This window comes from Protopterus annectens, chromosome 3.part1 (assembly GCF_019279795.1).
Source record: "Protopterus annectens isolate FY-2018-M chromosome 3.part1, PAN1.0, whole genome shotgun sequence".
Taxonomy (NCBI): domain Eukaryota; kingdom Metazoa; phylum Chordata; order Ceratodontiformes; family Protopteridae; genus Protopterus; species Protopterus annectens.
The window spans coordinates 517,860,670-517,884,825 of NC_056732.1; the positions used below are offsets into that span (position 1 = coordinate 517,860,670).

General features: G+C 39.1%; 1 protein-coding gene across 1 annotated transcript in view; it reads right to left on the reverse strand.

Annotated features, from left to right (window-relative positions):
- The window catches only part of LOC122798197 (tetratricopeptide repeat protein 21B-like), a 1,733,894-nt gene that overhangs the window by 407,792 nt on the left and 1,301,946 nt on the right, over positions 1-24,156 (reverse strand). The window contains exon 19 of the mRNA XM_044066946.1: positions 1,199-1,305. Within this exon, the coding sequence (XP_043922881.1) occupies positions 1,199-1,305 (107 nt within the window). The remainder of the gene's footprint in view (positions 1-1,198; positions 1,306-24,156) is intronic.

Genomic DNA, 24,156 nt, shown 5'->3' on the forward strand with positions numbered 1-24,156 from the left:
ATATACATATATATATATATATATATATATATATATATATATATATATATATATATATATATAATAGATTTATATACAAACTTTTAAAAATAAGAGTACAGGAGAGAGTGGCACATTTTGTGGCATGGGTTGAGTGCCTTGCCTTTTGTTAAAATGGGATTTGACTGACAGGCAATACTGATCAAGAAGGAACTTAGTGGCAGATGTAATGAAGGCTGGTCATTATTATCATCTTCTGGTTCTGAATTTTTAACAGTGTGGTCTACAACAGTCCCTATGTTAATAACAAAAGCTCTTATCTGAGTTATCAAAAGGAGTTTGACTGGTAAGCAGTAACACTCAGCCATGTTACTATACCACCAACTGCTTGGTTGTTTTAGTGTGATGGCAAGCCCCCTTGCAAAAATTCATCTTGTTTTCCACAAATACCATCAGTTAGATGGGGCAGTAGGGCATTGTGAGCAATGTGATGGGCTCCAGGAAGTTCATCACTAGTCACATCAAATAGACCCAGATCATCAAAGTTTGTGTTCAAGATACAAAACAGATAACATTCAGTAGGCAGACATCATACCTCTCAACTGTCCAGATTTTTGCCTTATATTTTTGGTTTGTTCCTCATAAAATCTGTGTTTTTTTCTGGCAAATCTCTGGGGTGATGTCAAGATAGAAGTCATTAAATAATGACATACATTTGAGTTTCAGACTTCATATCCTTCAGAAAAATGCATGCTAAGACAGATTCTGTTATTCTAGCAACTTTTCAAGTTTATCACAGCAACATTTAAAATCGGTCCCAATTTTCTGGCCATTGCCCCCCCTTTATGTTAGACTTTACCCAGATTTCTTGCACTAAGAAGTTGAGAAGTATGGCAGGCATCCATAACCAGAAGAGTGTTAACAGGGGCAGTATTTAATAACACCATAATGATCTCTTTAACCTTGATCTCAGAAGTTGGTGGGAAGTTCATTAGGTGTTTTACAGACAAAGGTCTGTTGTATGTTTAACTGCCTGTTTTTCTGTGTAGTATGAAAAAAAGTTATTTGACTGCCTCACACACTTCTGAAATACAAATTGAATAATGCAGAATACACAGCTACTTTATCTAGATTAATCTATTTCTTAGAATGTCTATCATTGTCAGTTTTTAGAGTAGCTTCTAAAACTAAAGCCACAATATCAATGTTAGCATGGTACCTTTGATAAAGTGTCAACGGCCTTCTCTACGTTGAGTGTCTTTTTATATACATCAGCCAGCAAAAGCAGACACTTGACATCATCCATTAAGGTGGGCAAATCATTAACTGAAAATAATGAAAATAATTAAAAAGCAGTAATCAGAACTGTACTCTAATAGCAACAAAAGCAGCTTTCACCTAGAGTAAATTTCTCACCATAGCAATTAAAAATTGTCACTCACCTGAATAATCTTTCCTTGGTATCATATATCATCCACTTCAAAATATTCTTCCATGCAGAACACTCTGGCTTTTTATAATTGTATAGTAAGTGATAGTCAAAGTCATGGAAACAGGTGGGGGCATGGCAAATCCCCCACCTCACTGCAGCTTCAATATACTGGCAGCAAAAGTATAACAATTGGGAACAATGTAGACACAAAAGGGCAATGAAGAAGTTATTATAACACAGAATACAGAAATATGCTTTGTGGAAACCCCAGTTGTGGAAAATGTATATCATATAATTAAAACGCTAAGAGAAGATGCAGTGGTAGGATTAGAGTGGTACGTGGGATGGTGGACAAGGTCGGTTTCAGTACATAATGTCATGGTGTTGTTTAAACAGTTCAGCTGTGGATGACATCCATCATCTAGAAATGCTGAATGTACTAAACATTTCTGAAGAGTCTTTGCTAACTTGGTGGCTCTAGACTTTTCAGCTATCCCTATTTTGGAGGAATGCTCCTATTTCAGGCTTAATTTATCCCTGCACATGATGTACCTATTTCTGGAAATATGTCCCTGTTTTCTGGTTTGCTTTGTTTCACACAATTTTCTGAATCATCCTCATCACACATGATTTTTGAAGCTGTCCAGTATACTGAAAATTATATAATAGGAACAGTGTACTAGGATCCTGAAATTTGTTCACTGCCTCTGAGAAGTCTGCATATTCTTATTGTGCATGTCTGGGTTTTCTTGTGGCACACTGCTTTTCTGCCATTTTCAGAAGTCAAGCTGGTTAATTGGCTTTTCTAAACTGACCATATATGTTATATGTACCCCTGCCCTTGAGGTTCAGGTCATGGCTTTAAAGGCTCTATGGACTTATTTGCTTACCTGATTAACAAATGGAGAAATTAAAACAAAATAATTAAACTAAAAACATGTCTTTCTACCATTCCATAGAAAGCAGAAAAGTACTCTATATTGGTAAAGTTTACAATTGGCCTATTTTTAAAAAGGGGACAGAAGGGTGTGTTCCAGTTACAGCAGGAAGCACTCCTCAAACTTAATGAGAAAACACATGGCAGGGTACTGGAAAAGAGACTTCAACCAATAGCTGAGACTCTGATTCAGATGCAGCAATGCAGATTCTGTTCTGACCACAGAAGACCGGAGCAATAAGTTTTCTCTGCACTCATGCTGGAGGGAGTAATGACAGCTTGCCTACATATGTTTTGTGGATTTAGGGCAGATATAGGATACAGACGGCATATGACAGTTTATCTTTTTAATCTGCTCTGAGAGGTGTTACAACAATACAGGGTCCCAAGGGCACAACTGCATGCTGCTTAGTTACAGTATTTGAGACATGAGAAGTGAGCCTGCATTTTCATTGTTAAACTGGATATGTGTAGTCTGGGCACAGGACTCTACTGTAGGTGCTTCTTGCCTCCCATTCATTTTGTGATTTTCATGGACAAGATATCAAGGTGTAGCCAAGGTCTGCAGAATATTTATTCTGGGATGTCAGAGATGCATCTTCATTGTCTGCAGATGACGGTGCCCTCCTATCCTTAAGTAACTAATCTTCTTCATGCAGTAGAGTGACTCAGGGCTGAACATGAAGCAGTTAAGATGAAATTCAGTGTTTTAAATTCAGAGCACATGGTTCTCTCCCTGAAGAGTGGTTGCTCTCCCCTAGTGAGGGGGAAGCAGCTACTTTAGATAGAGGAGTTTACAAATGTTGGGTTCATTTCATGTGTGACAGTAGGGGAAATCAGGAGAATAACTACTAGAGTGATGCATTAGCCAAAGTACTGCAAATGTTGTACTGGAATGTGGTGGGGAAGCAAGAGTTAAGTCATAAAATTAATGTTTCAATTTTCCAGTCAGTCTATGCTCACAACTTCACCTATGGTCATAGACTTTGGAGTTCAAACCAAAAGGAATGTGATCACAGATACAGATGGAAATGAGGTTCCTTTACAGGTAGCTGGGCTCACTTTACATGATAAAGCAAGGAGTCTGGCAAACTGAGATAACCTCAGATTACAGCCATAGTCCTCTGGTTTACACTGAGTGGAGTCAATTGACGTGGCTTCTTTTGAGAATGTCCCCTGGTGCCTTCCACAAAATATGCACCAGGAATAGCCCATTGGAAGAAAGCCTCATGGCAAGAAGAGAACATGTTAGAGGGATTATATCTTCATCTTCCCTGGGAACACAGGGATCCTACAGGATAGGCTGCAGACTGCTGCCAAAGATAGAGAAGCAGCAGCTAAGGATAGAGAAGTTTTGTCTACCCTGCTCACCTTGCAACCATTGTGACTCTAGCTAGGTGGTTTAGAAAATGATGGTGATGAGTGACTGAATGAACAGAGACACTGAAAAACATCCCGTCATAGCAGCAAAAGCAACTGGTTGAGATTAAAGGGAATGTGAAAGTGATGTAAGGGAGGGTAATGTAAAACAGAATGAAGAGGTTTTGGGGAACTGTATTAAGAAAATAAAACCACTGCATGAAAAAAATAGTGTACTCGACAAGAAGGACAGATAAGCTGGAATTTGGAAAACAGAACTCACACAGTAAACCTGCAGATAATAGTGGATAACCAGTGCAGATTGCCAGAGACCAATTTAAGGAATTATATTCAAAGAAATGTGAAGCAAGCTTTTCAAATTCAAGATGAAGTGGATGGACATATATGTGGACAAATACACAGAGTGAGCAAGTCAATTTATGAAACAGGATACCTGTTTGATGTATTCTGCTGTCTCCAAATATATACAACTGAGAAGTGGTTATTTGAGTGTGCATACAGAAGATGGACAATACATGCAGTAGTTAGTAATATTAAAATTGTGCTCAACTTTTCAGCAGAGCTATACAAGTATATATATACAGGTGCAGGTGAGCACTTAAATAATTTTTTTTCATTTATTTATTTAATCTTTATTAACTAAGTAGGTGTAATGGTCCTTGGACCACTTTAAGCCACAACCTGTGTGCTGCTACAAAGTACAGTCCATATAATATAACATTTTTTGATAAACAAGTATACAGGTGAGGGAGAATATGAATGGAATCATTTCACAATTGCAATGAAAGTGAAGTACAGATGGTTATACATGGTTGTATATACCACTGCTACACAGTTTAACTTTTACTACATAATATTTACAGTCAGGTTACACAACTATTGAGGTATTGTTCAGTAACTGACATGAAACCGATAGCAGAAAAGAAAGTAATTACATCATGTTTTCTATGTACATATTTACAATATTGTTTTCATTCTTTTCCATGGTAATGATGGTCTAGAAAGCAGCATGTGAAAAAGTAGAATATGCACCCTTACATTGTTCTTACATATGTAGGAAAAGCAAGGTGTCCTGAAGCCCGCTCATTAGTGGTATCTACAGCCACCATGGCAGCAGTGAAAGCCAATAAGTGATGAATACCATAGCTCCCTGAAGATAATATACAATGTATTAGGAAGTTATCCCTGACACTAGACACTGATGCAGGAGACAGAATGAAGTGGGGTTATGGCAGCCTGGTGTGATGGAGTGGCAGGAGATGGCAGCTTTCCAATTATATTTATTCCTCCTAACAAATACACAGCAGTAAAGAAGAGGAGGCAGAAATAGGAAGCAATATGAAAGGAAAGCAGCTGTTTCAGTCAGAAATAAAAAGGAATGTCACACTTGGGTCATTATCAGTACCAGTATGCACAGATACTTCTGGAAGCAACTATTAGTCTAAAGGAAATAGAAGAAAATCAGTGCCCATGGTACAGTAGCAGTAGCAGGAAGAATAAAACAGGGAGGTGTCAGCATGAAGGACAGACAAGATTGCAAACTAGGCAGGTTCATTAGAAAGTGGTTCCAAATAAGAAAGAAAGGGGTAAGACAAATTTCAGAGGATCTGAGGAAAACAGACAGGGCCGAGAATGAAGTTAATAGACAAAGAGGAATATTACAACCCCCCCCCCCTCAAATTTCACTTAATAAGGGCAGAGACAGAATAAAGGAGATACCAAGGAAGAGGTACCATTCAAAAAAGAAAGTAATGAAAAGAGACTGAGAGATAACAGAGAGCAAAAATGTGAAAGAAGGTGACAATCAGGAAACAACTGAGATATACCAGGAAGAGTGCTGTCATCAAAATAGGAATAGTAAACATGACAAATGAGGTGAGAACATACAGAAGAGAGGAAACTGAGTACAATATATGGAAAAGGTGATAAGCAAATAACGAGTCAAAGAACAGAAAGAAAATGGCAGATGAAAAAGAGAGGAAAATTCATGTCAGAAGAAATTTATGGAATTCAAGTATATGCAAGGATATGGCATACAGGAAAACTGCATCTTGACATTGTTCCTATCAAGACAGTGGTGACTTAAGAGCCAAAAGTGACTACAAAGCAAACAAATAAGCCAAAGACTGGGAGAAGGGCACTTCTTTGGAGATAAGTAGGACTAAATATCTGGGATCAAGACGCAGATGGGGAAAGAAAAGTGTAAGGGTGATGATGTAAATGCATTGCATGAGATGTACAATCAAACAAGGAAGGCATGCAGTAGGACAGATAAAGCAGTAGAGTATGAATACATAAAAGTCTGTGCAAAGATTGTAGGAAACAGTCAAAAATGAGAGAATTATAGTTAAAATACAGTGAAATATGAGATCTGAAAGTAGGACCAAGACAGGAAGAGAAGGGGAAATGAAAAAATTAGCACTAGTGGCATATATTAAGGAGAAATGCAAGGGGAGTTATGGACACTAACAAAACAGCAGAGTATGACTGGCAATTTGAATAATTACAGTAGAACATAAAGGAATGGATTAGTGATAAAACAGGAAGTCAGTATTGCAAAAAAGAAACAAATAAGAATGTAACATGAAGAGATACATAGCAGCAACTGTGGGATAGATGTGTCAGACTTCCCTCATTTCCAAAGCAATGCACCTATGTAGAGAAGAAAGAAAAAAATGATATAAACATAATAGGAACTGATCTTAATGTAACATTTGGAGAGGGAGGGGAGTACTGCATAAGCCTAGTGGACTGCACAGCATATACAGAATGCAGCAAGGAAGCTTTTCTGCACCCATCGCAGAAACAAGAGACTGACAGAAGAAACAGAAAAGTATGCACAGAAACTACTCACTGTCATATTAAGAAATGTAATGTAAAGGAATACACAAATGCATAATGAAAAATATTATAACATGAAAAATATGAGGCAGCATTTACTGCACAGTAATGTAGCAACTTAATCAATATGCACCAGAAAAGGGCACAGTGGTCCCTAATGGAAGGCAGACAGAAACAGAGAGGGGAAAAGGCGATTTATATAGTACAGTTGTGTAAGGACTACTTTTCTGTGAAAGCAGATGCTCAAATTTCACACTGCCTCATATGAGTTCTTTGCCTGCACAAACCCATACTAGCAGCTTTCCAGAGTGCTCATCAGGGGAAGACTAACTCCTGTCAAAGAAAGTCAGTTGCTAAGCAGGAAAAAACAAGAAGTACCAGAAACAAGAATTGCCTAAAAAACAACCAGTCTGCAGCCAAAAAAACACAAATAACCAAAGCCAACTAACAACATAACAAGGTTGGATGCCATCAAATTATTTATAAAATAAGGCAGATGGTGGGTGGGTGCTGCCACTGAGGAAGTGTGGAATTCTACTGTTACAGATAAGTAGGATTTACACATCTGTACTATGTTCATTATTCACACTGCCTCAGTGGCATATGGGTAGATTCCCAAAGCTTATCCTACCTGGGAAGAGGAAGGATAAGGATCCAGGAACCCTGGAGAATGGTCCTCAGAAAGCCTGTGATGGAACTTGAAAAAGAATCCAGTTTGTACTGCTTTTTAAATACATACACAGAAGACCAGGTTGGTGCTTCTAGAGTTCACTCCTTTCCAATATGCCACTGAAGCGGATAAGGCTCTGGTGGAATGTGCCTTAACCTTTCCTGCAATTTATCGTGGTGGGAATAACAAAAAACAATAAAAGAGGACAACCAATGAGTAGTCATTTGTTTAGAGACAGGTTGACCCTTCTTAGCCCCAGAAGAGGAAATAAACAGCTGTACAACTTTCCTGAAGGGCTTAGTTCTGTCAAGGTAGTAGCCAAGTTTCATGTACACATCTATGGTATACAAAATCTTCTTTCTCTTGTTTTTAGGTTCCAGAAAAAAACCTAGGAGATTGATGACTTGATTCAGGGAAAACTCAGAAACAAATGTTGGCATGAAAGAAGGATTAATTAGCATGTTAAATAATCCTGTCCTTTGGGAAAACCAGATAAGTTTGGCTCACCATGAGAACTCACAGCTCAGAGACTCACCTTGCAGATGTCAGAGAAATAGGCAAAACAGTTTTCCAAGTAAAAAACTTTAAATCAGTTTGAAATGCAGGCTCAAAAGGAGATAAGGTCAATTTTTGCAAGAACAAAGTTTACATCTCAAAGAGGAGAAGGACTTTGATTTTGGGGGGGGGGGTCTCATGTACATTCATTTCATAAACTGACCACAAAAAAGGAATTAAAGAGGGCGATCCATGGGAAGACATGCTGAGATGACTGCAAAATGCACCTTGATAGATGCAGAAGATAAGCCATCACTGAGTAACTAACACAAATATTTCAAAACCAGAGAGGTAAACAACATACCGGGCCCACAGATATCAGTTAGGTACCACCTAGAAAACCTCCTCCACTTGTGAACATACAATTTTCTAGTCACATATTTTCTTGCTTCCTTCAATACCTACTGCAAATCCTCATGTAACGAATGGCTAACAAATACCAAGACAGAATCATCCAGGCTGTCAGCTGCAATTGGTCTATGCTGGAGTACACCAGTCACTCCTGGCACTGTATGAGCAGATCCAGAGTTTAAGGAAGCTTGTGGTAACTGCCCTGCCAATTCCATTAAAAGGGAGAACCAACTCTGCCTGGGCCAAATGTGGGTCTCCACAATGATCTTTGATAATTCTTTCTGAATCTTCAGAAGTACCTTGGGTATCAGTGGAAAGGGTTAAAATGCATAAGGGAACATACCCATCCAAGTGAATGAGAATGCTTCTGTCTTCCAAGAATGGCTGCAAGAATGTCTCAAAAATATTTCTTCATAGTCTTGTTTTGAAAAGAGGTGAACAGAACTATTTGAGGTGTTCCCCACATCTGGACCAAATCCAGGCAGACCTCTGTCCTGAGTTTCCACTTGTGAGGTTCTCTCCAAGATCTACTTAGTCTGTCTGCCACTATGTGTTGCTTGGATAGAGTGTATGAGGCCTAAAGTGTTAGATAATGTTGTAAGGCTAGCTGCCAAGCCATCACAGCCAACTGGCAAAGAGGGCATGACCTTGTAATCCATGGTTTGTTCATGTACCATATGACTGTGGTGTAGTCTATGACTAGTAAAAGGGGACCCAGAGACCATACGTGGTGAAGACACTAAGGTCTAAAATACTGTTATCATTTCTTTGACATTTGTGTGCTTTGTAGCATCTGAAAGGTCCCATTTGCCTTGCACTTGAACTCCCCTGAACAATGCTCTGCATGCAAAATCTGATGAGTCCATCTGGACTGATTGCACTGAGGTCTGGAGGGAAAAGGTTAGCCCTAGATTGAGAGACATCTGAGCCCTCCACCACTGTAACTCTGATTTTTCATTTCCAGCACTGACACCTGGAACTTTAAGGAATACAAGTGTTGGGTCTAACCATTTTTAAATACCAGTGAATCTTTCTAATATAGAGGCTAGCCAGTGGAATCACAAGGATCAGGATGCCATCAAACCTAGAATTTTGAGAAACTGTCTTGCTTAAGATGCTTTTTGAAGAGAGAACTCTGAATATATTCTGAAAATTCAGCACTTTTGTCTTTTGGTAGAAAGACCATACTTTTTTCTCTGTCCGTCATACAACCCAGAAAGATAATTTCTTTTGAGGGTATGAGGTAGGACTTTTGTAGATTCAACTTGAAGTTGAGAGCAATTGGAATGTGATGATAAGCATCATTCAAATCTAAAGTCACTATGAAACAGTGGTCAGGAAGACAGGTAGGACCATTTTCAGGTTTGGCATTTTGAATGGGGTACTTCCAGAAAGTTATTTAGGTATGACAAATCTAACATTGGTCTCCATGATAATTCAATTTTGTGCACCAAAAAAAATTCTGTAGTAAACTCCTTTCCCTATTTGTGGTGCAGGAAGGAGTACCAAAAAGAACAGATGTTTCAGATAGAGCGGGTGTGGGGGGGATTTCCCCGAATATAGGAGGATTTTCTGTCCATTGCCAAGAGTATCCTCACTGAATTATTCTCAGCTTTCATTCATCTGAGACTATTTGTGTCCAGACTGCTGGGTTGAGTGAAAGCCTGGGGAAAGGGGTAAGAGAAGGGGGGACAGAAGGAAGGAATGGGATGCCATGATTCTTTGAACTGTCATTCCTTAGCTAGGGATTGATCTTTTTGGGAAAGGAGCCCCATTTATTTGGTTTAGAAGCATTATCCTCCTGACATTTACTCATGGTGCCCTGACTCTTGTTAGGCTGGGATTTATGTTCCTTCTGGCCTTAGGTTGGACACCTTATTAGGGAGAATCTGGGAATATGAAACATTCTAGATACCCCATGCAGCAATTTACCTCTATCATTTCATTGTTTGAGACTCCTGGTAGCAGCAGGACCAAATGCAAATTCAGAGCTTAAAGGATCATTTAAACTATTTTTTTAAATCCCCAGAAAAATTCTGGTTATGTAACCAAGCATACCTTCTGAATACAACTGAAGTGGCTGCATTTCAAGAAATTAGGCCCGCACCTTCCAAGACACTCCTGAAAGCATATTGTGAAACTTGAGTCACATTAGAAGCAATCTAAGCAGGCAAAGTTGCAGCAAAGTCATCTAAACTGTAAACACATTGCAAAATAAATGTCCACGTAAAGCCCTGAACTTTAAAATTATAAAGACTAAATTACTAGACTGAGACAACTTTTTTCCCTGAGATTCAAACCACTTGCCAGTTTTATCCAGCGGTACAGGGTTAGAAAAAGCCAAGGGTCCTTTTGTTACAGTTGGCAGCTAGAGAAAACCCAGCTAGGGCAGTTGACAAAGGAGGAAAGAGAAGTTGCAAGATCAGAGTATACCTTCTGTTTCCTCATAGCCTTTTTAAGAACTTTTTAACCAGCCAAAGTGATTTTGCATGCAGTTTTATAGACATCTTTTAAGGCTGGTAACAGAGGTGGATCTGCTAAAACATTTAGACTATCGTCCACAATAAAACCAGAAACTATGCCAGTCTCTGGCATGGCTCCAGATTGTTTTCACTCAAATACATCTCTAAATCTAGCAGACATATATGGAAAGGTGTGCGCTTGCTTGGGTTTTAAACCTGTTCAACTTCCAAAGAATCAGAATGGAAGGACTCAGGTGTTCTCTACTATCTGCATCTGAGTCTCCATCAAAATCTGCATCCATACACTGATCTCTAGAGAAGGTAGTCCCATGATCATTCTGAATAGGAGCATAGCCTCCTAGATTAGCTAGCTGTAAAACACTCTTAAGCAACCACATCAGTCTTACAGATGGTAACAACCTGTCATGTGGAAGTTTCTGTTTCTTCTTACTGTGTACTCACTAAAGGGCAATAGGATGTGTCTAACGGTGACTCCCATGCCACTGAGGGCTGTGGGCTCACATCAGAGGGTGAAGGGGAAAATAGTAACTGGTCTACAGGCTGGCTTAAAATGATGACAGATTCACAAACTGTAGGCTGAGGTTTGTTTTTGTTTGTTTTTTAAATTAAGGTACACCTGGATTTGATGGGGGTGGGGGGTAACCATATCAGGATTCATCAAGCCAGGGGAAAAACACCAACCAGAATAAAACACTGACATTATTAAGGGTTGACTAAATGCAGCAACAATAGAAAATATAAACTATGTCCCCACACAACAAATACGGATAAACTGCATAAAATATAGCAGAAACAGTTTTAAATGTGCTAAACCTTGTTCTACAATCTACTGCTCACAGCCACAGTACCAAGCAAACATAGTGTCAAAAATCAAAGATATGCCCTTAAATCAAACAGAAACATTTTAAAACAGCATATACAAGTATTTAGAGATTCCCTTCCCAGAAATAAAAACAATCCCCACATAAAATGCAAATAAAGTAATTTGCGGTAAAATCAAGATTTAATAAAACAAATGGCTGTAGCAGTGTTAAGTCAGAAGTAAATATCATAAAAATGAAGGAAAAATGAAAAAAAATACAATATTTTCCTGTCAGAACTTCAAAATGAAGCAGGTAAACAACAAAAACAACAGGCCATGCATGAGGCAAGTCCTTGTTGTTCAGATGACACAACAGAATAATAAGTTATGTACTCACCATAACATTCCATCTGTGTTGTCTATTTTCATTCTTCCTCAACTGATGGGTTTGGATCTGATCCCTAAAATCTGACTCAGCCGTTGCTAAAGTTCAAGGCAACCAAAAACTCTCAAGCTTCTCTCTTATCCATAATGCACCAACCCCAAGTACCTCAGGTCTTGTTTGCTGAATTTAGTAGAAAGGAAATATTTGCAGTGAAACAGGAAGTAGACTACATCTGGAGCTCAGTATAAAGGACAGTCATGTCCTGTAATTATTCATTCTTCCAGAGGTTTACACAGGATAGGAGGTTGGTGGGTGGGGAGTTGAGGAAGAATGAAAATTAACAACACAAATGGAACATTATAGGTTTATAGGTGTGTACTAGCTAATGGCCCTGGAGCCTTTACAAGCCTAGCCGACAGAAGTGCCCTGGCATTGTGCCGCCCAATGTTAGTTCCCAGTGCCTTTATCATGGTGTACATAACTTCTTTATTTGATGTTGTCAATTTTCATTCTATCCTCAACTGTTGGGACAGAGTCCCCAGCTACCTAAAATCCAGGATGTACTCAAAAAAGGATATTCCTGTGCACCATTGAACCAAATGACTGTCTACCTCTGGAGACCAGATCCAATTTTTAATGAGTAATAAAAGTATGAGGATTAGCCCAAGTTGCTGCTTCGCATATATCATCCATGGACATTCTGGACTGAAATACTGAATAAATGGCTCTAGTTGAATTGGCCCATAACGGTTTTTTGTAGAGTAATGCCTAATTTATTATAAACAAATGAAATACAATCAGTTAGCCACTTAGATAATGTAACTTTGGCCACTGTTTTTCCCAATTTTACTTCTGCAAATGAAACAAACAAACAATTGGTCAGTTTTTCTGACATCTTTTGTTCTGTGTAGGTAAAATTGTCTGTGGAAATCCAATAAATACAACATGTATTCGGCTTTGTTAGCAAATCTAGGAAAGAATACTGGTAAATCAATGGATTGATTGATATTGTATTCTGACACCTCCTTAGGAAGAAGAAATGCATTAGTCTGTAATGTAACCCTATCCTTGTGAAAAATCAAGTATGGTGGTTTAGAGGAAACGGCTTGAATCTCAGAAGTTTATCTGGCAGAGGTAATAGCTACCAAAAAATTGTCTTCCAAGAAAGGTTTTTAAGGTCACATGTAGCTGCTGGTTTGAAGGGGGACTGAGTAAGAGCCTGCAGAACCAGATTCAGGTCCAATGGAGGAGTAGGATCTTTAAAAGGGGGCCTCAGAAGAAGAGTCCCTTTCATTAAGGGTTTGTATTGATTTATGATATGCAACAGAAGAACCATCAAAAAACAATGTGAAAATTTGATATCGCTGCTAACTGAACTTTAACAGTAGATGCATTAGCTCCTTCTTTACAAATATGTGTCAAAAATTCAAGGATGCTATGTATCGGGGCTGAAAAAGGTTCAGTATTATTTTGATGAGCCCAGTAAACAAATCTCTTCCATTTGTTGGAATAGAGTTTTCTGGTAGAAGGTTTATGGGAAGATAAAAGTATTTGACAGATAGGTGAAGACAGCATAGCTTGTCTGGCTATTAATGGAATTGGAGAAGCCAAGCAGTCAGCCTGAGGTTGGTTATGTCTGGATGAATCATGCCTGTCTGGTGAGACAGGAGGTCTAGAGTCAGATCCAGAATCCAAGGTTGGTGAAGCAAGTGAGGCCAAAGGTAGGGGAACCAAATCTGTTGATGCCAGGAGGGTGCAATGGGGATGACTTTGCTCTTCAAAATGGCAGCTTTATATAAGAATTTTGGAATTAGCAGAATGGATGGATAAGCAGAGAGTAGACTGAGGGCCCAGTCGTGAAGTACAGCATCCCTCACGGATTCACCCTGTGGAAGAATTAGGGCAAGGTATCTGCTGCATTTGTTGTTTGGGGGGGGGGAAGCAAACAGATCATGACAAGGGTGGCCCCATTGATGGAAAATCAAATCCATGACATTCTTGCTGAAAGATCATTCATGAGGTAGAAGAATGTACCTGCTCAGTTTGTCTGCTATCAGACTGGATTTCCCTGGAATGTGCATTGCTATGAGAAAGCAGTTGGATGAGATTGCACATTGTCACACTCTGAAAGCTTCTTAACACAAGGGGTAGGATCTGGTCCCTCCTTGTTTGTTGATGTACCAAACTACTAAAGTATTGTCCACTTTAATTGAAATTGTCCCCAAGGGGAGAGCATCTTGGAAGGCCTGTAACGCTAAAAGCACTGCTCTCATCTCTAGAACATTAATGTGCAAGTTGGCCTCTTTGGGGAACCAAATGCCTTGAACTGTTTTCCCCAGAAAATGCCCCCTCCCACCCTAGCTGGGAAGCATCTGTGGCCATTATGGCCTTGGGCTGAGGGGAATAAATGGATGGCCTTGTAGAACCTAATCTGATCAAATTCACCACCTGAGATCTCTCTTGCATGTCTGAGTGATTCGTATCTGATAAGACATGGGTTGGTAAAGTATTGACCATTGTGCTGTTAGCATCCACTAAAGTACTCTCAAGTAAAATCTGGCCAAAGGTACTAATGTTATCTCTGCTGCCACTGATCTCTGAGCTTAAAAGGCCAGGCTGGCTGAAATCTTGGTGCTGCAGATTATCTTTCTAACCTATGTATGATCTTATGGTCTGAACTCTTGAGGGCAGTAGTGAAGCTATGGTTGACTTTGTGTTGATAATTGTTTCTATGAATTCTAGAGTCTGAGTTAGTTCTAGTTGTGGCTTTTCATAGTTTATGTTATCCCCAGAAGAGAGCAAGTCTGGAGAACCTTGTCTCTTGCCCTTATCAATTGATACACGGTTGGAACAGAAATGAGTCAGTAGTCTAAATTTGGAAACAACCAGAATCATTGCAGTCTCACGTGAGCTGCTACTACTGCCATGCACTTGATAAACACCCTGGGGGCTGTAGTGAGACCAAAGGTCAGAACTCTGAATTGGTAGTGACTGGCTCCAAGTCAGAAGTGTAAATACCTTCTGGATTGTCTGTTCATCTTTATATGATAGTACACATCCTGAAGGTCTACTGAAGACATCCAGTCATCCTTGCTCAGATATGGGTGAATGGACTGAACTGTGACCATATGAAACTTGGGTCATCAAACTGACTCGGTTAAGATGGTGAGGTCCAAAATTGGTCTCCAGTCCCCTGTTTTCTTTGGCACTAAAAAGAACCTTGAGTAAGTTCTGGATTTTATCTGGTCTGGTGGGACCTTTTGGATGACTCTTTTTTTCTAGCAGCTTTTGAATTTGAACTGCTGCTTGTTCCCTCTGACTGGGTGGAACATCAGGGATTTTTAGTGAGTTTGGAGGAGGAAGGGAAAAGGGAATTACATAACCTCTGGAAATAATCTTCTGCACCCAAGTATCCTTTGTTAAGTCTAGCCAGGATCTCTGGGGCAGGGAAAAACATCCCCTGATTGCCTCTAGAGATGGACAATCCCGCCTCCTTTCCAGACTGCTGGTAGGCTTCGTGAAAAAGGATTCTCCGGACCCCTGGTTTTGTGGGCCACCTCTGCCATGTGGGCGTCATCATCAATTAGACTTCCCTTCTCTCCTTCTAGGGGAATCTCCTCCATGTGTGTCCCAGAATGGACCCTGAGACTTCTTGAACCACATCTTTCAACCACCTCGTTGATTTCTGGAAAAGGATCTTTGAGGGGTTGAAAAACATACGTCCACAGCAGACAGGGTCTTTCCATTCTGTTCACGCCTGGATAGTGTGTCCTTTACCTTGGGGTCAAACAAAGATGCATCATCAAAGGGAGCATTGATTAACGAAGACTTGAAGAGTTCTGAAAAATCACATAAGCGCATTCAGGCATGCCTCCTAATGGAAATGCCTGAACCCACTGCCCTTAAGTTTCCTTTGGCTACATGTGAAACCAACCTCATGGAAGATTTGGAAATGGACTGCGTGGTAGCCAACTGACAAGCCACAGATAATTGAACTTTATCAGAAATTGCTTCTGAGAGGGTATCAAATCCTTCTGAAGTCTTGTAAATGTGGGAAATAATTCAGTGACCTTAAAGCGAAGGTCACTGAAGCATAGATATGCTTTCCTAATCTGTCCATTGCTTGAGACTCCCTGTTTGGGAGATAGACAGTGGAACTCGCCTCAGCAAGTTCCATTTTGGTGGCCACCACTATGACCATGGCATCAACGGGCACCTCTTTCCCCCAAAATGCTTCTCTATAGGTGGTACCATAATCTTATCTGGTGTCCAAGGTATAGGATCAATAGTGTCAGCTTCCTTCTGCACCAACCGAGAGATCAACTCAATGTGCTCATCGGTGGGCCAAGTCACCCAGGAGGTAGATGAGTGAGTACCAAAGGCCCCCAGGATTACAGACTCCTCGGACAAAGGGTTGCTGGGTGTCCAGCCTTCTTTACGCTTAAGGATATCTAGGATGTCTCCAAATGAGACATCTTTAGGAGATGACAGTGGGAATCCTTCACCTTCATCAAAATCTGTATCTTCTGTGACAGACTCCTCTGGTGAATTCAGGTGCTTCCTCTTGCAAGTCTTCTTCTTAGGTACCTCCTACATAGGACATTCTGGAGAGGTATTGGAAGAAGAAATCAAGATTCTCTGTGGGGAAGCCTGGGATCTTGGTGCTGGCTGTACCCATGGAAAGACTTGGTGACACTCTGAATGCTGAAATGTCAGGGGTGAAGATTTAGAATTTGAGGGGGTTGGATCTGTCCATTCTGCTGAGGCAGAGAAAACTCTCTTCACAGCCTCAAAGCCAGATCACCCTGGAGAAAAGGAAGACCTTGTATCTGAAAAGGCAAGCTTTCGGACTGCAGCCCTCTCCTGCTCCAAGGGCAAAATCCCCAATGTGGAAGCTGGAGCCAAGCTACCCAATGCTGAAGCTCTGAGGTGCAGAGATGGCTACAAAAGAATTGGAGTTGACTGCAAAACCTCAAATCTGACAGGGAAGCTTCAACTCTGAGAGCTCTCCAGACCTAATGGCATCAGAGCACTCACAGTAAGCTTCAGATCCAGATTCAGATATATATATTTGTGTGTGTGTGTGTGTGTGTGTGTGTGTGTGTGTGTGTGTGTGTGTGTGTGTGTGTGTGTGTGTGTGTGTGTGTGTATATATCTATCTATATAATATATATATATATATATATATATATATATATATATATATATATATATATATATATATCTGGATTCACTTCATAACACTGAAAGCTCAAAACACTAAAACTCAAAACACTGAAAGTAAAACAATGAAACTTCAAAATCTTGAAAACTCAAAACACTGAAATCACATATCATACCTATACTGAGTTTAAATAACATAAATCATAGCACTTTCCACCAAATGTAAGCAGTGGGGCAAGCCCCCCTAAGCCCCGCACAACCCCCTGTTACTTATATATATCAACTCCAAGATTGCACTTCACTACACTAAGTGCAATCTTAGAGTTGATATATTTAAGTAGCAGGGGGTCTGGGGGGTGCAGCCCCCCACATGGGGGGTACAGGGGGTCTTACACCTCTGCTTACACTTGGTGGAAAGTGCTATGATTATGTTGTTTAAACTCAGTATAGGTATGATACGTGTTTTCAGTGTTTTGAGTTTCAGTGTTTTGAAGTTTCAGTGTTTTGGTCTTCTATATTATGAAGTTTTCTCATTTTCAGTGTTTTGAGTTTTCAGTGTTATGAAGTGAATCTATATATATATATATATATATATATATATATATATATATATATATATATATCCATGTTTGTGTGTGCATGTGTGTGTGTGCTTGTGTGTGTGTATGTATATATATATATATATATATATATATATATATATATATATATATATATATATTATATATGTCATATATATTAAATAAAACAGAAATAAATCTAAAGTATATTATTTATTTATTTACTGACATTTGGTTACCAGGAAAGTCTGACTGGCCACAGGTGCCCTTTTTCAGCAAAGGCCCAAGGAGAAAAGCTCCAAGGTATGTATCATATTGAATGCAATCAATATTTACAACAACATATTTTATAATGCAGTTTCAGTGAATACACAGCATAATAGTCAGTATAATAAAAATTCATTTAATATTCACAAACATTAAATTTGCAAGCTTTGTACTGAGACTTTAAATCATGCTAGGTGATTCAGTGCTTTAAAAACAAATATAAGAAAGGTGATGAAAGTATTAGAGAGCTATGTCCCAGATTAGGAGCAGGGACAAAGCCAGGAGGCACAGAGGAAGTCTTTTAATAATGTTTTGAAGAGATCAAGGTATGTAATTGACTTGGCTGATATAGGAATTTTAATCCAAGTTCTAGCTACACTATAGGAATACAAATTGACTCCAGCAGCCCTTTGTAGTTTGTAGATAGTAAGCAGTTGTTTAAAGCATATGTTTATTGTTTGATGGAAGGGGACAATTTGGAAGATAGTATTTGGGTAGGGGTCTAATTGCTGGGCAGGTAGATGGGGTATGGATGATTTTATGGGTTAAGCTGAGCTGAATATAAGATAGGTGATAAGGATGCTTAAGCCAGTTTTGGTGCTAAACAGGGGTGGGTCCAGTAAGGTTTGTTGTAAGTGAATCTGGCAACTTTCTTATAGCACTGTTCAAGTTTAGAACTGAGTGAGGCTTGTAGATAGGTCATGATAGGGGTTCCATATAGGAGAGAGGGTAAGAGGTAAGTGATAGTTAGAGTTACCTTGGCAGATTCTGTAAGGAATTTCTTTCCTCTGTGTAGTGTGCCTAGTCTTTGATGGGTTTTCTTGATGCTGTTATGGATATGCAAATCAAATTCAAGATTGTTGTCGATTGTCATGCCAAGTAGTTTTCTATGTGGGGTAACTTCAATCATGGTATTATTTAAGGAACAAATTTTAAAGTTGTTGGGGATTTTGGAAAAAAGATAAGTAATTTATTCTGGGGGGATTTAGTAGTAGGTGATTACCCTGTAACCAAATTTCAACAATTAAAGGCTTCTTGAGTAATTCTCTAAAGCTGTATTACATTGTCAGAATCATAAGGCAGGGCAGAGTCATGAGCGTATTGCATGAGGGAAGCTTGTTGAGAGGATTTATATAAATTGTTAGTGAATATATTATATTAAATTGTAGAGGGCTAAGAATGGAGCCCTGTGGCACACCAGTATTGACAGGAAGGAAGGGTATCTATTAGTTAAGCAGTTGTTAAACCATAGTGTCTGTTGTGATAGTCCGAGGGAAGACAGTTGGTAGAGGAGTTTTTGGTGAGGGACTAGATCAAAAGTTTTAGAGAGATCAAGGAATACAGAGGAAACAAGTTTGCACTAATCTCTGACTTTGTTAATAGTATTTGTGAAAGTTAATAAACATAGTAGTGCTTTGGTTGGGAATAAAACCATGCTGTGTGGAAATCAGGAGCTTTTCCTGAAGAATATGTTGAAGAAGTTGCTTATGAATGCACTTCTACAGAAGTTTTGACAAACGGGATAATATGGCAATAGGTCTGAAATTCGTTATATCAGATAAGGTTAGGGGGAAGATGAAGAATTTTTTTAATAGAGATGGAATGTATGATTCTTTGATAGCTCTGTTAATTAGCAGGCACATAGGACAGGCTATAGAACTCACAGTGATCTTAAGATATTCTGGGAGATTATCTACTGAAGGATTACAGGGTTCCAGTTTAAGTAGTAGTGAGTTGATAGAGGAGGTTGGGATGGGTTTTAGTGTGAAATAAGGGGTGTTTGCTCTCTGAAGAAAGAGCTTATCGGAATTGCTGGGAGGAAAATCTTTAATAAGAGCTTTAATGCTTTCTATAAAATGTGTGTTAAATTGAGCAGCCATTTCAGAGGGAGTGTTATTTGGGTCAGGATTAGAAGTGGTGGATGTTCCCAGGTGGAATAAATTGTTAATAGAAGACCAGAAGTTTTTATGGTAAAAAGACTGATTTAGTAAGTGGTTACTGAAGTAGATTTTCTTGTCTGCAATAATCTGTCTTTAAGTACAGTTATGTAGCTCTTTAAAATTATGTAGGTTTTGGGAAGATCTATATTTTAACCATTCTTTCCAAGGCCTGTCTCTTTCATATATTAGGTGGCTGCTTTGAGTGGATAACCAAGGAGTATGGTTATTCTTTGTTCTTTTTGTTCTAGTTGGAGCCAGTTTTCAGAAAAAATGAGTTACACCTGTATACAGCTTTATCGAGTGGAATATTTTTCAAGCTAGACCAGTTAAAAGAGCTTAGAATTCTGTTAAATGTATCAGGGTTAAAATTAGTGAGGTTACAGAAATTTCAAAGTAAGTGTTGTTTGACATAAGGGTACCAAGTCTGTTTGCATATACAGGAAGGTGATCACTGAGGGAATCAGAGAGGGTGCCACTGGGGACTATGTAGCAGAATCGGACACGAACATCCAGTCAAGAACTGAACCACTGTTTTTGGAGTAATCAACTCTTTACTGTAGTTATAACGTGGGGGAGAAAATGAATTGAGTCAATCCAATACCATAACACAGTGAAGATGGTCATCAAAAAGTGGAGAAAATATGGGACAAAGGTGATGTTGGAAAGAACTGGACGGTCCCTCCAAAACTGATGAAAAGACAAGATGAAAACTGGCCAGGGAGGCTGCCAAGAGACCTACAGCAACACTTAAGGAGCTTCAGGAATTTCTGGCAAGTACTGGTTGTGTACTACATGTGACAAAAATCTCCGGTATTCCCCATATGTCTGGACTATGGGGTATGGTTGCAAGATGGAAGCCTTTTCTTACACAGAAAAACATCTAGGCCCAGCTAAAATTTGCAAAACAATATATTAAGTCTCCCAAAAGCATGTGGGAAAATGTGTTATGGACTGATGAGACCAAGGTTGGACTTTCTGGCCACAACTCCAAAAGGTACATTTGGTGCAAAAACAACACTTTGCATCACCAAACGAACACCATCCTCATGGTGAAGTATGGTGGTGGCAGTATCATGCTTTGCGGTTGCTTTTCTTCAGCTGGAACTGAGGCTTTAGACAAGGTGGAGGGAATTATGAACAGTTCTAAATACCAGTCACTTTTGGCCCAAAACCTTCAGGCATCTGCTAGAAAGCTGAAGATGAAGAGGAATTTCACCATTCAACACGACAATGACCCCAACCATACATGCAATCAACAGAAGAAAATTAAAATTTTGGAAAGGCCCAGCCACAGCCCAGACCTAAATCCAATAGAAAATCTGTAGGGTGACCTGAAGATGGCTGTGCACAAGAGATGCCCTCGCAATCTGACAGATTTAGAGAACTTTTGCAAGGAACAGTGGGCAAATACTGCAAAGCCAAGATGTGCCATGCTGATAGACCCCACCCAAGAAGACTGAATGCTGTAGCTAAATCAAAAGGTGCTTCAACAAAGTATTAGTTTAAGGGTGTACATACACAACAAAGTATTAGGTTAAGGGTGTGAACACTTATGCAACCAGCGTATTGTACGTTTTTTATTTTTTTAATTTTTTCCCCTAACAGATTTGTTTGTTTTTCAATTGAATTGTACATGTTATAGGTCACATTAAAGGTGGGAAAAGTTTTGAAATGATTTATTGTGGTCATATATATATATATATATATATATATATATATATACACACACACACACACACACACACACACACACACACACACACATACATATACACATAATATTATAAAAAATACATATATATATGTATGTACGGGTATCATTCACTTTATGGAGCTAATAGAATCACAGATGGTAAAAACAATTACTAAAAATCATATTTGGTAAAGTATTTATTCAGTCCAGTGCAATTAGTCTCATGCATGAAGTGGTTGCATTTTTAAGTTGAATTTCGAGACATAGTTTAGTTAACTGATTTTTACAGAATGTCTGCCATTGTTCCTGATTTCTTTGCTCTTTACTTTTTAAACTTAACGATACTCTTGTCAGTTTCAAAAGGTCATAGTCAGTAAAATAAGAGCCAGTGTACAGAAATGTGATCACTGTTTGCTATGGAAAATCACTACTGGTGCATTATTTTAGTGTATACCAGCAATGATTCCACTGTTTAGGGAGATTTTCCCTTCTCCAAGTTTATGCAACCATAGAGTCGATTTATATAAGTTTGGCGCTAGGAGTGCAGAGCTGTTGTCTCCTGCTCAAACACTTGAAATGATGGTTGTTCTAAATGTTTGGTCCATTTGTTAGTTAATTTCTAGCGGAAATAAAGCACATGGTGTAGTTCTACACTAAAAGTGGTTATACTAAGTAAATTATATACCAAATGTGAATTCTACTGATTTTTTTTTTTTTTTTTTACCAATTGTGATTCTGCTGTTTGTATTGGCTAACAATTCATCATCAGACCCTTAGAACTTTATAGCAGGCTCATATCAACTCAGCATATAAATAGTCTATTGCTCAAGACTTGAAGCATAATTAAGTAGAAGAAGTAAGAATATACGAAACCATGAGCCTTTATACGTCCCCAGGTAAGATGATGGAGGGTAAGTATATTGAAGAGAATGGACTCATAACATCTAGGTCTGTCATTATGGTGACGTAAAAGATATCACCTATTTTATGATAATTAAAGAAAATGCAGGGAAAATACGTGGAGGTAAATACCCCGGTTCAAGCACAACAATGTGGCAAACTTAGGATTAAAGGTAAAATTTGTAAAATCACTGTTGTAGTGAAAGGCCAGATATGAAGCAGAGAAACACAAGACCCGAATCTCTGCAATATTTCTGGAAAAGGTTATAACCATTCGAAAGATATTCTTCCATGACAGTACTTCATCAGTTCCACATCAGAAGCAGTTTAAAAAGTGGATAATGAGAATATGAAGTTAAAGTCCCAGAGAAGTACAGGCCTCTAAATGGGATGGTCTGATAAGGAAGGTACCCCTAAGGAATGCTTGACACACTAAGAGAAGCCAGCAAAGCACTGCAGAAACATTGACAAATAATAATAATAAATGTATTAAGAATAAATTAACTACTAAAAGGTGGACTTTAATAGATGGAGAGTTCCATGTCGAATACTTGTGAATGATGTTGCTCTTGTACATTTTTTTTTTTTTGCTTTAGATCTATGGACAGAGGTACAGATTTTGATAACCCTAGGCAGGTATGCAGTTTTCCTGTCCATTAAAACTGAGAACTAAGGAGTTAGCAGAAAGGACCAAAACAGGGGGGACTATAAATATCTAGGCCAAAATAGAGCTATGAGAATGGCTTCACCTCCTAGAGAGACTTGGAAGGATAACAGTGAAAAGCAAAGAGTAGTCATGAAGGGCACTTTGGACTACAGTATTCCAGGGATGCTGCCTGTGGAGGTGGTTATCAAAGAGTAGAACTTATTATCTTTGGTGTTGATGAGAGATGTAAAAAGGCCATAGCAAGGCTTCATGCAGTGACAGATTTTGCATGTTGGCAGGCTTAGGGGCCACTCAAGTGCTGTCTTCAAAAAACAGCTGAGCCTGTTCACTACTGAACTGTACACACACACACACACACACACACACATATATATATATATATATATATATATATATATATATATATATATATATGTAGAGATAGAAATATCTGAGTGAGTTATAGGTGGCAACAGACCTGAAATATGAATTTTTCTATACTTGACTTAAAAAAAAAAAAAAAAAAAATCAACCCTTCTGCAATGCCCACCATCCAGGAAATTGTGATAAGAGATTAGAAATTTAGCAAGACCGTCTCAAGAGGTAATTTGGGGGGAGATTACAGACTGTGGGCCAGTCTCCTGTAGCTATATAATCTCAAAGATTTCCCCAAACTTTGGGTCATATGGATGGGATGTTGTGGAATCGTCCCCATTCCTGTCCTCTGTGTCTGGACTGAAAGAATTCAAAGGGGAATCAACACGATTCCTCTTCCATATGTGCTGCCTAGGTTTCTTCACTGTGGACGCCTCCAGGAACGAGGAAGAAGTTGAAGGTGATCCATCCCTGTAACACATACCTCTTCTGCATCTTTCCAGTCTTTGTCTTTGGGATGGAAAGATTAGAAGACCAGAGGAAAAGTGTTAAAAGGACTTGGGCTGGGGCCAGTGCAGTACAAAGTGCTCAGAGGCACTCATACACTGAGTGGGGTTAACATCAAATACCCAACTTGTGAGACTACTGATGCCACTGGAAGGAAGCCAACTGGCACCAATAGTGACACTAAAACATGCATCAGCACCAGTCACTTGGTCTCACTTTATGCTAAGAGGTCTCTCATAACCAATGTCAGCATTGAGACTTTTAGTCCTGAGGACTCATGGTCAGATGAT